Source organism: Amblyomma mixtum, chromosome 9, assembly GCF_055824585.1.
Source record: "Amblyomma mixtum isolate Tamu chromosome 9, ASM5582458v1, whole genome shotgun sequence".
Lineage (NCBI taxonomy): Eukaryota > Metazoa > Arthropoda > Arachnida > Ixodida > Ixodidae > Amblyomma > Amblyomma mixtum.
This window is the reverse complement of record NC_143020.1, coordinates 123,154,146-123,167,873: the sequence shown is the minus strand read 5'-3', so window position 1 is coordinate 123,167,873 and position 13,728 is coordinate 123,154,146. Positions and strand designations below refer to the sequence as shown.

General features: G+C 52.3%; 1 protein-coding gene and 2 long non-coding RNA genes across 3 annotated transcripts in view; 2 read left to right on the top strand and 1 right to left on the bottom strand.

Moving 5' to 3' along the window:
• insc (spindle orientation adaptor protein inscuteable) overlaps nt 1-5,986 on the bottom strand; it is a 69,808-nt gene extending 63,822 nt beyond the window's left edge. Inside the window, exon 1 of the mRNA XM_089561770.1 lies at nt 5,335-5,986. Coding sequence (XP_089417896.1) covers nt 5,335-5,400 — 66 coding nt within the window. The 5' untranslated portion in view covers nt 5,401-5,986. The remainder of the gene's footprint in view (nt 1-5,334) is intronic.
• LOC149331061 (uncharacterized) overlaps nt 5,621-13,728 on the top strand; it is a 25,543-nt gene continuing 17,435 nt past the window's right edge. The window contains exon 1 of the long non-coding RNA XR_016285768.1: nt 5,621-5,708. This is a non-coding gene — a long non-coding RNA (uncharacterized LOC149331061). The remainder of the gene's footprint in view (nt 5,709-13,728) is intronic.
• LOC149331063 (uncharacterized) lies at nt 10,093-11,722 on the top strand. Its single transcript, XR_016285541.1, has 2 exons — nt 10,093-10,984; nt 11,579-11,722. It is a non-coding gene; the product is annotated as an uncharacterized LOC149331063 (long non-coding RNA).

Sequence of the window (13,728 nt, the reverse complement as noted above, 5' to 3'; positions counted from 1 at the left end):
CCGTCACATGTGGAGTCTGAGGGAAAGAAGGTTGTCGAGGTAGCATTGACTGCGGTAGGTGATGGCCTCCGGCCAGTCGAAGGTTTCTGCGGGTCACCGACATCTGCTGATAATCAAATGCCACCCGCCGCTCGTGGCCGGACGCGAGGTCCCGAAAACGCCGTAAGTGGTTCCTCGTGCTTGGGTCGGAGATGATGTCCGCCAGCTTGTCGCGGTGCTTGGCACGCCTCAGAGCCACAGAAAACGATGCCCTTTGTTCCCCGGCATGGCTACGGCAAATGGGGAAGATAACGTTCGTCTCCCCGAGGCGGCGGCGGCGTTCTACACGTGCAGGCACTTCAAAAAGGGGGTCTGGTTTTGGTCCTGCATTCCAACCGGGCAAACTCCGTAATTGAAGCCAGCTGTCACCTGGGTCCTCTCAGTGCGTGCGGTCCATGGCGGCAGGCCCGAAAGTAATCACGTTGAAGTCGCTCGCAGCCATATACAGTGGAAACAGGTGTGCTGGCTGGTTCCAAACGAGACCCGCTGGCGTCGATCTTAATACTATTTTTAAACGGACAAGAGCCTGGAGCAGGGTAGCGTGAGTGAAGTTCGCGGTGCCGTATGTTGTTTGCTGCATCCGGTCGCTTTATGGGAATGCCCATTAAGTCCCTTTTTCTTGGGCCCTCCGCACAACCACACAGGAAGGGGTCAGTCAACCCGGCGGGAGAAGAGGGGGCGCCGAATGGCGGGGGATTACAGGAGACGTCAAACTCCCCTCATGGACTCAGTCGTTAGGCGGCATCCTGTGTGCACGTGTGTACGGCGAGGCTGACCCGCGCCACAGTGCGTGGCTCTTTGTACCATGTCTGCAGCGGCATGCTTTGACATATTGTCACGCTAGCTGCAGGCATGAGGAGCGACGACGAGAAACAGATGAGTTGAAATGGCGTTCCTCGAACTTGGCGGCAACCGGACGTTGGGAAAGCGAGTGTTCGCGAAGCTCGCAGCGGGAAAGCATAATTATCCGAAATTGTGATGGTGGAAAGTGTGTATATGTGTACAGTGTCGCGTTGAGTTACCTTCTTTCCCCAATCATTCATTGGTTGTGTTATTCTTTCCCCAATTGCTGATTGGTGGTATTTTCCTTTCCCCAGTAAGTTATTGGGTGGATGTTTGTATAGTACTTGATTGGTTATTCTCCCACCGAGGGCGGGGACATTGGTTTTAAAACCAGCTGCTTCGGCAGGACCGAGGGCTGGTTTCGTCACCTAGAACTGCGAGCCAGTCAAGTGTAAATATGTTCTCTCCTTGCTTGTATCTTCCTTTGTGCTTTTAATTGTTATAAAAAGTTAACCTCTCCTAAAGTGTCCTCTTGCAATGTGATTGAGCAAAACGAATCTGCAAGACGTCAAGAATCCTACAACAATCATCATTAACTAAATTTCCCTCTACGAGATCAACAGAGGGAATCCAACTGGCGCAGTCGCGACAGGATTTGCTACGTCTTCCTGCTCGAGGTATCTGACGCAGGGGCGGAGGATCAAGTCGGTGGACAAGCTGCAGAGCGGTACGTCCTAAAGGAGGAACGTCAGCGTCATAGAGCGACGTTGAAAGCTTCATGAGACTGCTGGTTAATGTCAACGGGACGTAGGAGGCTCAAGTCAGCGAGGAGCTGAAAGAGCCAGGCGACCGACGTGTCGTGGAGGTGCCAAATCCGTGAGCTGCGGAAGGAACCAGGCGTCCGCGTTGAGGTTCAAGAGAAGAACCAGGCGACCAGCAAGTCAAACGAGGCAGGACAAGTCAGCGAGCTGCTGTGAAAGCCGGGGCTCAACTCATCCGCATCAAGGAGCCCACTGTCGTCACTCAGGGCGACGAGATTGCCGTGGCAGAGGAAAGCAACCTGCGAGGTAGGAGACCTTTCTGCTTCCTCCGAATTCACCATGTCGGTGTAGTGTTTTCGTGCTATAAACGATAGCACGGAAAAGGGAGATGGCTGCCGTACGGTATAATCGGGAGGGCATTATGCGACGCGTTGAGGTTGAGCAGAAGGCAGAGCAGCTGCTGGAGATTGAGAAGCTGAAACTTCTCATTGAGCAGGAAAAGTTAAAGCTTGCGCAGATGCAATCGGAATTAAAGCAGGGACCGAAAATTGCTAGCGCGATCCAATTTGCTGCAATTCAATGCTTTGATTGCATGAAATTTGGGCATCTAATGATTAACTGCCCGAACTCGAAGCGAGAACAAAGTGTTCCGGTTGTAAGGAGAGAGGTGCGCAAACTAGTAGCCCATGTGGAAATGCTGGTGCCTGAGAGGCTGTGTTCCCAATCGGAGATGATTGGTGAGAAGGCCAGTCAATCAGATAAGACAGAGGACCAGGCATGCGGCGATTTGCGTGCCAAAGGTAAGCGTTCTGAAACCTGTGTCGCCTCAGGGACCGAAATAGCGGTTAGGCAGCAGGACCCAACCGTGTGTGCCGTGCCAGGAGAGATGGCTGAGGGCATAGGGGCGTTGTTCACGCCTGTGAAGCTCTGCCTGTCAGAGCAAACTGAGATAGAGCAGACCCAGAAGGCACATGAGTGCATTGTGTGTGAACAGGTGTTCAGCACTGGGCCAGAACAGGTTGACGCAAACTCTGGGGCAGCCGTAATGCTCGACGAAGAGGTAGAGCACGCGCGAATAGAGGCAACACCATTCGCAGGCAAGTGTAAGCTAGCTGCCAAAGATGAGGTCGGTAGCCAGCCGGAGCGGACACTCTGCGCAGTGACCGCAGATACTATAGCTGAAGGTGTAGGGAAGTTGGCAACACCTGAGACACACTCGCTGCGAGAGCAGCCAGACAGGGAGCAGCTATATGTAGCCAATGAGAGCGCATATTTTGAAGATTTCAAAACTGCGCGGGAGTCTCTTCAAGACAAACCTGAGGCTCCGGTGGAGCTTGAGGCAGATCCGAAAGCTGCCAATGTTATTGCAGATGATCATAGGCTAACCAGGAAAGATGAGCATGCATTTGATGCCGAGGATAAGAGAAATGCGCATTTGATCGCTGTAACGCTGTTCGAAGCAGGTAGGGAACTGGAGGACTTGGGTAATGCGCCCATTCCTGTAGGTTTCAATATGGCACAACATACATCATTACCAGAAGTGCGGAAGCAAGCTGGTGAAGGTAGTTGTCAGAAAAGAAGGCGTGACAGCACGATTTTCTTTGAAGCGAACGTCGGTGGGCACCTGTACGAAGAGCTAGCGCTGCATGAGTCTCAATGCAAAACTGCATGTGAAGTAGCCGATGAGAGGCCTGAGCATACTGTAAAATTCAAAGAAGTGGAGAATGCAGACGCGAGGGCAGTAGCAATCTTCGTGGCCCGCGAGGAGCAGGTGTGCTCTATTGATCCGACGGCGGCGGCAGCCTTTAGAACCCGTGTTTTCCCGGATAATTCGGAAGTTGGGTCCAGTCTTCTGGGCAAGGCTCAAAAGAAACAAGTGTTGTTTCGAGATGTAGGTGGCTAGAATTTATTTCTGCCAGTTTGGGGCACCGATCTGACATGGTGAATTCTGGAATGTGCAGATTGGTCTCCAGCCTTGTGTGTGCGGGTTGAAATATCCGCTGTGTGCGCGCATGTGTGCGTGCTGGTGTACTGACCGGACAGCCGGCGCATGTGTGCGTGTTGGTGGACTGACCGGACAGCCGACGTACGCGTGTGTGCGTGTGTATGTACTTTTGTTGTTGGACACCGTGGCTGAACTTTAATGTCCCACTGACAACAAGTGTCTGTGTGACATTCTTGGTTGGGAGGAGTGAAGTTCGCGGTGCCGTATGTTGTTTGCTGCATCCGGTCGCTTTATGGGAATGCCCATTAAGTCCCTTTTTCTTGGGCCCTCCGCACAACCACACAGGAAGGGGTCAGTCAACCCGGCGGGAGAAGAGGGGGCGCCGAATGGCGGGGGATTACAGGAGACGTCAAACTCCCCTCATGGACTCAGTCGTTAGGCGGCATCCTGTGTGCACGTGTGTACGGCGAGGCTGACCCGCGCCACAGTGCGTGGCTCTTTGTACCATGTCTGCAGCGGCATGCTTTGACATATTGTCACGCTAGCTGCAGGCATGAGGAGCGACGACGAGAAACAGATGAGTTGAAATGGCGTTCCTCGAACTTGGCGGCAACCGGACGTTGGGAAAGCGAGTGTTCGCGAAGCTCGCAGCGGGAAAGCATAATTATCCGAAATTGTGATGGTGGAAAGTGTGTATATGTGTACAGTGTCGCGTTGAGTTACCTTCTTTCCCCAATCATTCATTGGTTGTGTTATTCTTTCCCCAATTGCTGATTGGTGGTATTTTCCTTTCCCCAGTAAGTTATTGGGTGGATGTTTGTATAGTACTTGATTGGTTATTCTCCCACCGAGGGCGGGGACATTGGTTTTAAAACCAGCTGCTTCGGCAGGACCGAGGGCTGGTTTCGTCACCTAGAACTGCGAGCCAGTCAAGTGTAAATATGTTCTCTCCTTGCTTGTATCTTCCTTTGTGCTTTTAATTGTTATAAAAAGTTAACCTCTCCTAAAGTGTCCTCTTGCAATGTGATTGAGCAAAACGAATCTGCAAGACGTCAAGAATCCTACAACAATCATCATTAACTAAATTTCCCTCTACAAGATCAAGAGTGGGAATCCAACTGCGTGGATAGCGCATGATACATACGTTACCGAATATGGTCGATACCCGTATTTTGGCGTTTCGCTTCTAAAAGTTACTTTTAGAAAATCATCCTCATTAAGTCACGTCATGAATACCAAGCGTTAAGAGAGGTTCAAGATCACCAGTTGAACAAACACTCGTCTAACGAGCACGAGTACTCAATAATTTTCCTGTGGTGTCTCCAGCTTTGTTCAGGAAAATGTACGTTCTGTGTGCTCTCTCACATAATACGTAGTCCCTCAAACCCTTGCCCTGGTCTGTACTCTAGAAGGGGCATTTTCGGGGTTGAAATTGGGTTTAACCCGAAAACGAAGGGCCACAAGTATAGCATTCATATTGGTGTTCAAGCTTACGCTGTATCTATTCGACTACCGTGCGTTATAGCTGTAGTGACTGCGTGCGTTATTTAGAACATCCTTTTATCAGTTCTTACATGCTTTTATCTGTGCATGTGGTGCCACTATTAACCACCAAGCTGTCCTAATTGGCAGTCTTAGCACACTGGATGCAACCATAATAATTTACCTACCCAACGAAAGAAAACTGTATGTCCGATCCTGAGGGGATACCTGCCGCAGAGATTAAAACTCCTCTGGACGTCCTGCTGACGTCCAAGGAAGTGCTTAGCTACGCTGGGTAATCGCTATAGTGAAACGCTGGCTTACCGACACACGATCCCACTGTGCCGCGTTTTGGCCACAACACTTGCTAAGTAGGCAGATAGCTTTCATGTTGCGCCGCTTGTCCACAATCTTAGGTCACCGTCAGAAGCCGCCGCGGTAGTGCGCCAAACATTGCGCATCCCGGCCGCGGTAGAACACAGGCACACCACCGATGGAGAATTCCCCGAGCGAACGACACAATGCGCCCTGCACGGCGTCGCTCTATTGTGAGCGATTTTTATTCTTTTCCTCGCGTCAGGAAGAGCGTCATCCGACTACGCAGATAGATCACTCCCCAACAGCCGCCGCCGCTCGCTTGACGTCGGCGCCACCCGCGATCTTCGTGAGAGCAGAATGCTGGGGCAACGGCCGAAAAGGTAGCTCGGCGAAATGCTTAATTGCTTAGAGGTTATCGCAGCAGTGGTGGCGCTTACAAGTTAGTTGCTATTCGTGCATTTTATGCGTCAAGTCCCTGATCCAATCGCCATTCACTTTAATGTCGTTCTAATGGCACCCTCAACTCCTTTATTCCGGAAAACCTTCACTCGACCCGTATTTGAATGCGCATATCTGCTGTGGAGCCCATAAACCCAGCGAAATGTTGAAAATTTGAAAACGTCCGAAGAAATTCGTCTAGTTGGGCCGGTGCTCACTGCTGTAGTGGTGCGTGTGGCCTGGTGTGGCGCATTGCATATGGGCGGTTGCGCCGCCTGTCAGCAAGCACGCGAAGCGTAAACAGACCGCATGATCGCTCTGTCCCCGTCAGTCATGCGCCGTCAGTAAACGTAGTGGAGAGCTCCGGAACAACTTCGCCCACCGGGGGCCTTGCACGTGCACTGCCATCGCCCAGCACACGGGCCCCTTTTGCGTTTCGCCTCGCATCGATACGCGGCCGCCATGCGACTGCCTGCAATGGTGGTTTTGCCGGCGGCTTGACCCCCGCGCGTGCGACCCGCGGCCATCGCGAGGGCGCTCTCGCCTGGCCCGCTTTTTACCTGCTCCGCTGACGAAGGTGTAAGGCAAATCAACTATTTGTTATTGTGTTGGCGGTAACTGGCAACGAGGTTATAACTTTTATGGCAAACAGTGCGCTAATTTCGAGGCATCTTCCCCTGTGGGTTCAGTGCCCAGTACGGCATGGATCCGGCTAGCGTAACTTAAAGATGGCCGCCAGTTTAGTACCAATGTTGCCAGACTGCGTGCGTCCGAAAGTGCCGACGAGTTTGACGACCACAGTGTTGCTCTCAGCGACCGCGCGGCGTCCACACCCCTACTTCCTCCTCTCCACCTTCCTCCTCATATACCGTGTTGGAGACTACGTAATGGGCGCGCCCGCTCTCTCCGTTCCCTTTCGGATACCCCGTTGGGCCAGTTGGTTGGGCGCCCTTGCTCTCTCCGTCCCCTTTGAGATATCGTGTTGTTCGCTACGTAATGGGCGCGCCCGACTCACGGCCGTGTCCGGCTGGCGTTGCATAATTCTAGAACGCTTCCGACCGCCTTGGGAGCTCAGAATTTCGGCTCAACTGCTTTGCCACGACTGAAGCACTGCCTAGTCGCGGCCAGTATAGTCGGCATGCACACGTGTCCGGCTGGCGTTTCATAATTCTAGAACGCTTCCGACCGCCTTGGGAGCTCAGATTTTCGGCTCAACTGCTCTGCCACGACAGAAACACTGCCTATTCGCGGTCAGTATAGTTGGCTTGCATATGTGGAATGAGCAACACAGACCACGCATGCAGGCGTGTTCAGCGCGCGTCATGTTGGGACTGGGGCATCCCACCGCTGCCACCACTGTTGGGACAGGGGCATCCCACCGCTGCTACCACTGTTGGGACTGGGAGTCCGAGCCAGGAAACGGTCGAGGCGACGGTGAGTAAAAGGACGTTTATGTACAGTATGTACAAGGGCTTTTACATGATACAAGGGTCAAGAGCACCACGGGCAGGCACACAGAAGAAGGGCGGCCCCGGCGGCGAGCGTAGCTCCGGCGTGATGGCTCTTCTGCTGCCCGTCTGCTGCTCGGGTTCAGCGCGGCTCCGTTTTTATAGCCGCTGGTAACGGTTACGGAAGCCAGCCGTTCAAATCCTCCAATCACTGGCCACCGTTCAAATTAGACCAATGGTCGAGAGCCGGCGAGCGTCGGAGGAGTTCGCACCGACGGAGAGGAGGAAGGGTCCGTGTCGGCGCCGCGGCGGCGGGATGAGTCACGCTGCATGTCGCGACTTGTCCGAGAAAGTCTGGGCCTGCTTTGAGCGCCGGCGGGCGCGCAGCGCTGGTTTAGACAGGCCCGCCAGCGAAATGTGGGCTCCGGCACTACAGCACCACCGCCGCCAGACAATGCGCCACGAAGACGAGCTACTTCCGCGTGGCTCGGATGCGGGGCGCGCTCGTACGCCAGGCTCCTCCAAGTTCTCGTTCGGTGTTCAGCCGCAGGTAGCTCCAGGCTCCTTTCCGAGAACGGGTCCCGCTCGCCAGGACACGATCACTACTCCGCAGCTTTGTCGCCCAGGTGACTGGATCAGCCTCGCTCGGTCCTTCGGAAGAGCTTGCTTCTCAGCATCGGCCGTTGATCGTTCTGCATGTTGCCAAGAACCGACCGACAACAGGCAACACCCAACACGAGCAAGTGCCCTCCGTCACCCGTCAAAACGCCAGACTTAAAGGTCATAAAAACTCCGCTAGCATTAGTTCAGTCCCCTTTTTGTTCCTTCTTCTACAGGAGACACATGTGGGAGACGAGAACTCCAAAGCAATAAACTCAAAGTGTCAAACACATGAAATACTCGGAATGAAATGAATGCAAAGCAAATTCGCTCTCTTGAGATCACTCGGCCAGAAGAACACTCAGCTGAGGCCACAAATGAGGATATCAATTTTTCCCCGATCTACGAGCGAACTTAACAGCTGTTCGCGAAGAGACAAAATGTAGGTCACGTGGAGGCGAAGCCAGCCTTGCTTAGAACACACTGCTTAGTGCGTCTACGTTCGCGTTTTCCTCGCTTCTAACGGACGGTAAACGACACCCGCTACAGCGGAAACTAGTGACTCTGCCTCTTTCGCTGTGCTGCGCTTTTCTCTCTCTCTCTCTACTACCGTGGTAGCTAAGGTCTCTGCCTCTTTCGCAGTAGACGCGCTTTTCTTTCTCTCTCTACTATCGTGGTAGCTAATGTCTCTGCATCTTTCGCGGTATACGCGCTTTTCTAGTTTCTACGGGAGCTACAGTACGAGAGCGATTCGCTTTCATAGACTGGCAACTTGTCCCTTTCTTTGCGCTTCGCGCGCTAGTCGCGACGTCCCATAGCGGGTGCGCAACGCTTCCGATGGGACCGTTCTTTCTTTCTCTCTGTTCGTGGGGGCAAGTCAGATCTTGCACGAGTCTTGACTTTCTCGCGCATCCGTTTGCCTTTCCGCTCGGTGTGTAGTTCGCCTCTACACGGCCTTTTGATTTTACGCCTACTAAGTGGCGTCATTTCGAACCGCGGCTTTCTATCGCGATAACTGTGCTTGGCTGAGCGCTTAGACGGTTTCTTCTTGGCAATTTTCTTGCCCCTGTCACTGCGGCCTCGTACAATCTTTCGCTCTTTGAGGCGTACACGCGCTTTCCTTCCGCGCGCGTGCCGCTTTCTATGGGAGCGCGGTTTCTCCAGCGAATGCAGCGGAAAGCGAGAGCCCGCATGAGAGCACGTGCCTTTGCGCGTCTCGCTCTTTCTGTGCTGGCGGCAAGATTCACACTTGTCCCGCTCCTTAATTTTTCGCCTCCCGGGCAGCGCTCTCTTGAATCTCGGTTTGGTGCCTTGGTGCACTTTTCCGTGCGAATGTTTGCACGATTTCTTTTTGCAGTTTATTCTACTGCCCAGACCTATGTGCCCCGACACACTTATGCGCTTCGCTTTGCGCGATAGTAATGCCTCGCACATTTCTTTAGCTCTGGTTCTGACGCTAGTTTCAGGGCTGACAACGTGACTGACTTTACTGAAGTCATTTTGCCGGCGACGCTGGCGCTTCCGATGGTGGAAACCCGTTTTCGCGCGTTTGCCCTTTCTCTCTTTTCGGCGGCGCCTGTCTTTCTTATGCCTGCCTTTCATCTTTCGGCGGCACCACTCTTTCTTTTGCCTGCCTTCCATCGTCTTTCGGTGACAGCTCTCTCTCTTGAGTTTGCCTTTCCTCTCCTTTCGACGGCAGCACTGTTTCTCTTGTTTCGCTATCACCTTGTGGCGATAGCTCGCATTCCTGAACTGGCGGTGCCTTTCCTTCCGGTTGCAGCTTTCTATCGTGAGCTTTCCTTTCATTTTTCGATGACAATACTGTTTCACTAGCTGGTTCTTCGAAAGCACATGCTGCTTCCGTAGCCTAGGTTCCTGCTGTCTGACAATACCGCTCTGATTGTCAGCCGATTCACATGTGCTACCTAGATCAGGACTGTCTTTAGCGCCTGTACTAGCGTCCTCCAAACTGCGTTCTTCCTCGTCAGCCTCTACGAGTGCAGATTCGTCCTCATCTTTCTTGGATGGAACGACGTCTGCAGCTCCCATGTCGTCTGGGAGGTTCTGTACTCCACTGTCGTCCAGCACCTTAGCTTCTACAGGCGCGGACAAACCAGTGTTTTCTACTGACCATAGTGCTGACACGCAGCTCGCGTCGTGCTCCTGACGGGTTTCAGCCGATTGCGGATGAGGGTCGGCTCTGCACTCAGTCGCGATGTTCCCGCTACTGCAGCTGCTTTCTGGAATGTCGCAAAGCTCAGAGCAGTGCGAAAGCACGGGACTCGTTTCGCATTCCTCGCCAGAGACACTAACGCACAACTCAGCGTCCGCAAATTCACCATGCGCCTCCCAGGCAACCACAGATATCCGTCGGACGTACGAGCTAGATCCGAACGTCCTTTGCCGAGATCGGACGTCCATCGGACGTACGAACACAATCCGATTTCGGATATCCGTATTCGTACATCCGCCGGACGTACGGACAGTGTCCACTTTTGTATATCCGCATGAGAGACGAGGTGGACGTCCGAAGGATGTAAGGTCGAGTATTTTCCCAGGCCATGAGTATGGACGTTTTTTATTTAACAGAAAATTTGAGTCTTTCGTGTATGTATACTGTTTTATTTGCATCAGTTGTAGGGTTTGACGCGAAGACCTCTGTAAATTGGTACGATTCCACTCCTACCTGCAGTGCAAGAGCCCCCAACAAGCTAAATTTATCTAAGTGGAGAAGCAGAAGTTGCAGAATTTTGCAAGAACTCAATGAGTAGTTTTATATTTTAAAATTTATCCAAATTAGAGGAGTTGCGCGACATGTCCACTGTTTTGCTAGCTAAACTTGCCATTGAAACCATTCGTAAGCATCAAAACTCCCGCGCATTCTGCTATCACCATCATCATAGACGTCAGTTCGCGGTCAGACCAATCCAATCCATCAGTACGGCTCCGTAGCGCTGTTGTTGATATGTCGCGTAGTGTTGTCGCGCAGATCTTTATAGCTCTGTTATTATAAAATGTGGCTTTGTTCGGTCTGTGGACGAAAGTTGTATGTAACTTAAGCAATTCGAAAGGTACGGGAAGCGCCTGAAGCTCTTCTGGAACACCGGAATCCCGTACTGCGTCGACCTTGGTGTAAAGAAGGCTTAGTGCACATGTGATTGCCTACGAAGGTATGTATCCAGTACACTTCTTGGAACTTTGCTTCTAGGACAATGCAGCATGCTGATATAACATTCGTTCACAGGACAGTGGGAGCAGTAAGCGCGAGGAGATGGCTTCCCCAAGTGTGTGCTGTTCTCACACTTTCGGGAGCCTACATCACACAGCTGCGGGAGCCCTCAACTCGCGCGACTAATTCCCACTCCTCTTCAAAGTTGCGGGACGGAGTGTTTTCGCATCTTGTTAATTTTTAAGGCATCGCTATGTTCACTCGCGCGAAAGGCAGACCATAGGAAGCACGTGAGGTCGCAGTGGTTCGCAACGGGAGCTTTGCGGCTTTCTGTGCACAGTCGCGTACAGTGCTGCGCAGGTTAGTGCCCTAAGGCCCATGAAAATACATAAACAGATACATTGTCAAATATGGTGTGGAAAAGTGAGAGCTGTTATTGCCTTATATTTATTGAGGTCTTTGTTAAAGTGCATTGTCTGTTATGCTTGCAGCATTAAACACTTCTATTAATTGGTTCCAATGTTTTTACTTGGGCTACTGCATTGTGCCATTTGCTTCACATGACTGATGTTTGCCGCGTTCTTTTTTATTTCAGAAATCCTGTGGGTGGGAAGATTACGGATGTGTGTCCCAAGCTTGCCACATTTGAAGAGTCACTTTTAAGAAATTTTCCGAATGTAACCCATTGCTCTGCTGATGTATCATCAACCACAATAAAATATGCGTGCTATGCGTCAAATTGTTTTTGGTTTTATTGCATTGCGCGGAGTGAAAAAAGCACGCATGCACCATATATGCGAATATTCGAGAAAGATCCGCCAATGGACGTACTCAACTGGACGTCCGTCGTCGGGCGAACCGTATACCTTTGGCCACCTTTCGGACGGCCGACGGACGTCTACCGGCTGTTTGCGGATGTTCAGCGGACGTACAGAACATCCGAAATAGACCTCTGTCGGCCGTCCGAAGGATATCGGTGGTTGCTTGGGCTGCTTCCGTTGATCGTAAGTTTCGGGTTTCTGCATCTCTGCCGAACGCGCTGCACAACACGGTGTGCCGTCCTCATCTACTTCGCTTGCGTCGGCGCAAGCGTTTTCATTAATGTTCAGACGGACGTCTTCTCTGCCCTGTTCGGCAACTTCTCCTGCTTTCGACACGCTAGGAGATTCGCTTTCCGGTAACTCCGCCACAATTTCAATGGGCGAGACCTCTGTAAGTGCATCGTCCGATGCTGTGACTACCTTATCCGATGGTATAGAGGCTTTCTCAGTTGGCGAATGCGGGCCAATTCCCACTGTTACAGCAGCAGCTACATCTGCCACGTACGGACTACCTTCCTCTGTGCCGCACTGGCAGGGCTGCTCTACAGCGACGCACTCTACCTCTGTGTCACGATCTTCCGACCCTTCAGCATTTTCGAGCCACTCTAAAATGTCGGCTTTAAACTGGTAGGGAAAATCGTTAAACGATGGGGTGCTATTCTCTCGCAGGTATCTTTGGCGAAGGTCCAGCGGTGACACGTTATATCTCGCCAGTAAGAAGCTTTTCAGCTCATCGTAGTCCGCCAAGCCGCCGTCCAACAGGCGCTTGACAACGTCATACGCTTCGCTGGAAAGCAGGGCTACCAACTTCTGTGCCCAACCATTCCGCTCAACGCGCTTTCTCTCGCAGACGCGCTCGAACTCCGCCAAATATTTCGCCATATCTTCGGCGATCACCAAGGGCTGCGGCCTGTCTCTCAGCTGATGACCGTTGGTCTTACGCAGAGCGAACAATGTTCTATCTCTCTCATAAAAGATCTCGTGTGCTTCAAACTCCAGGTCCATCAGTTTCTTAGCGCGAGCACGTCGTTTATTCTGAAGCTGCTTTTGTTTTTCTGCCTCCTCGCGCTCACGGCGTTCTGTGATCTCTTCACAGGCCTCATTGGCTTCCTCAGCCGTTACATCCTCTTTCCGCATGATCTCAAGAATCGCATGCTTTTGTTTTGCGGGGCCCATATCAATGCCCAACTCTTCACAAATTTCGATGAGTTCCTTCACTTTGAAGTTCTCCATCGCGCACAATAGCCTCTTGTAGTTTGCCCTTTTCTTAGAATTCCCTTGCCGTTCACTACTATAGCGCTACTAGTGTGACACGCGCAAGTAATTCTTTCCAACAACGCCTCGTTTACTCCCTCTGCACCAGCTTTCGTTTCAAAGCGCTCAGACTTGGCTCGAAACAGCAAAGCTCTCTCCAGTGCAACACACAGCCCTACTCTAAACTACAATCACGTGTGCTAGAGCAGTCTGGCGAATTGAGGGGAAAACATCAGGCACTCACCGCGCCGAGGTAGCTGACGCCGGTCGATCCCGCAGCTGCCATCCACTGTTGGGGTTTTGGCATCCCACCGCTAACACCACTGTTGGGACTGGGGCATCCCACCGCTGCTACCACTGTTGGGACTGGGAGTCCGAGCCAGGAAACGGTCGAGGCGACGGTGAGTAAAAGGACGTTTATGTACAGTATGTACAAGGGCTTTTACATGATACAAGGGTCAAGAGCACCACGGGCAGGCACACAGAAGAAGGGCGGCCCCGGCGGCGAGCGTAGCTCCGGCGTGATGGCTCTTCTGCTGCCCGTCTGCTGCTCGGGTTGTTGTTGTTGTGACTGAGAGAAGGATGAAAAGGAAATTGCACGGGCCTGCTACTGGCTCTAGCCAAGCCACCACCGCTGCCAACGTGCAGATAGAGGAGAGGTAAGAGATCA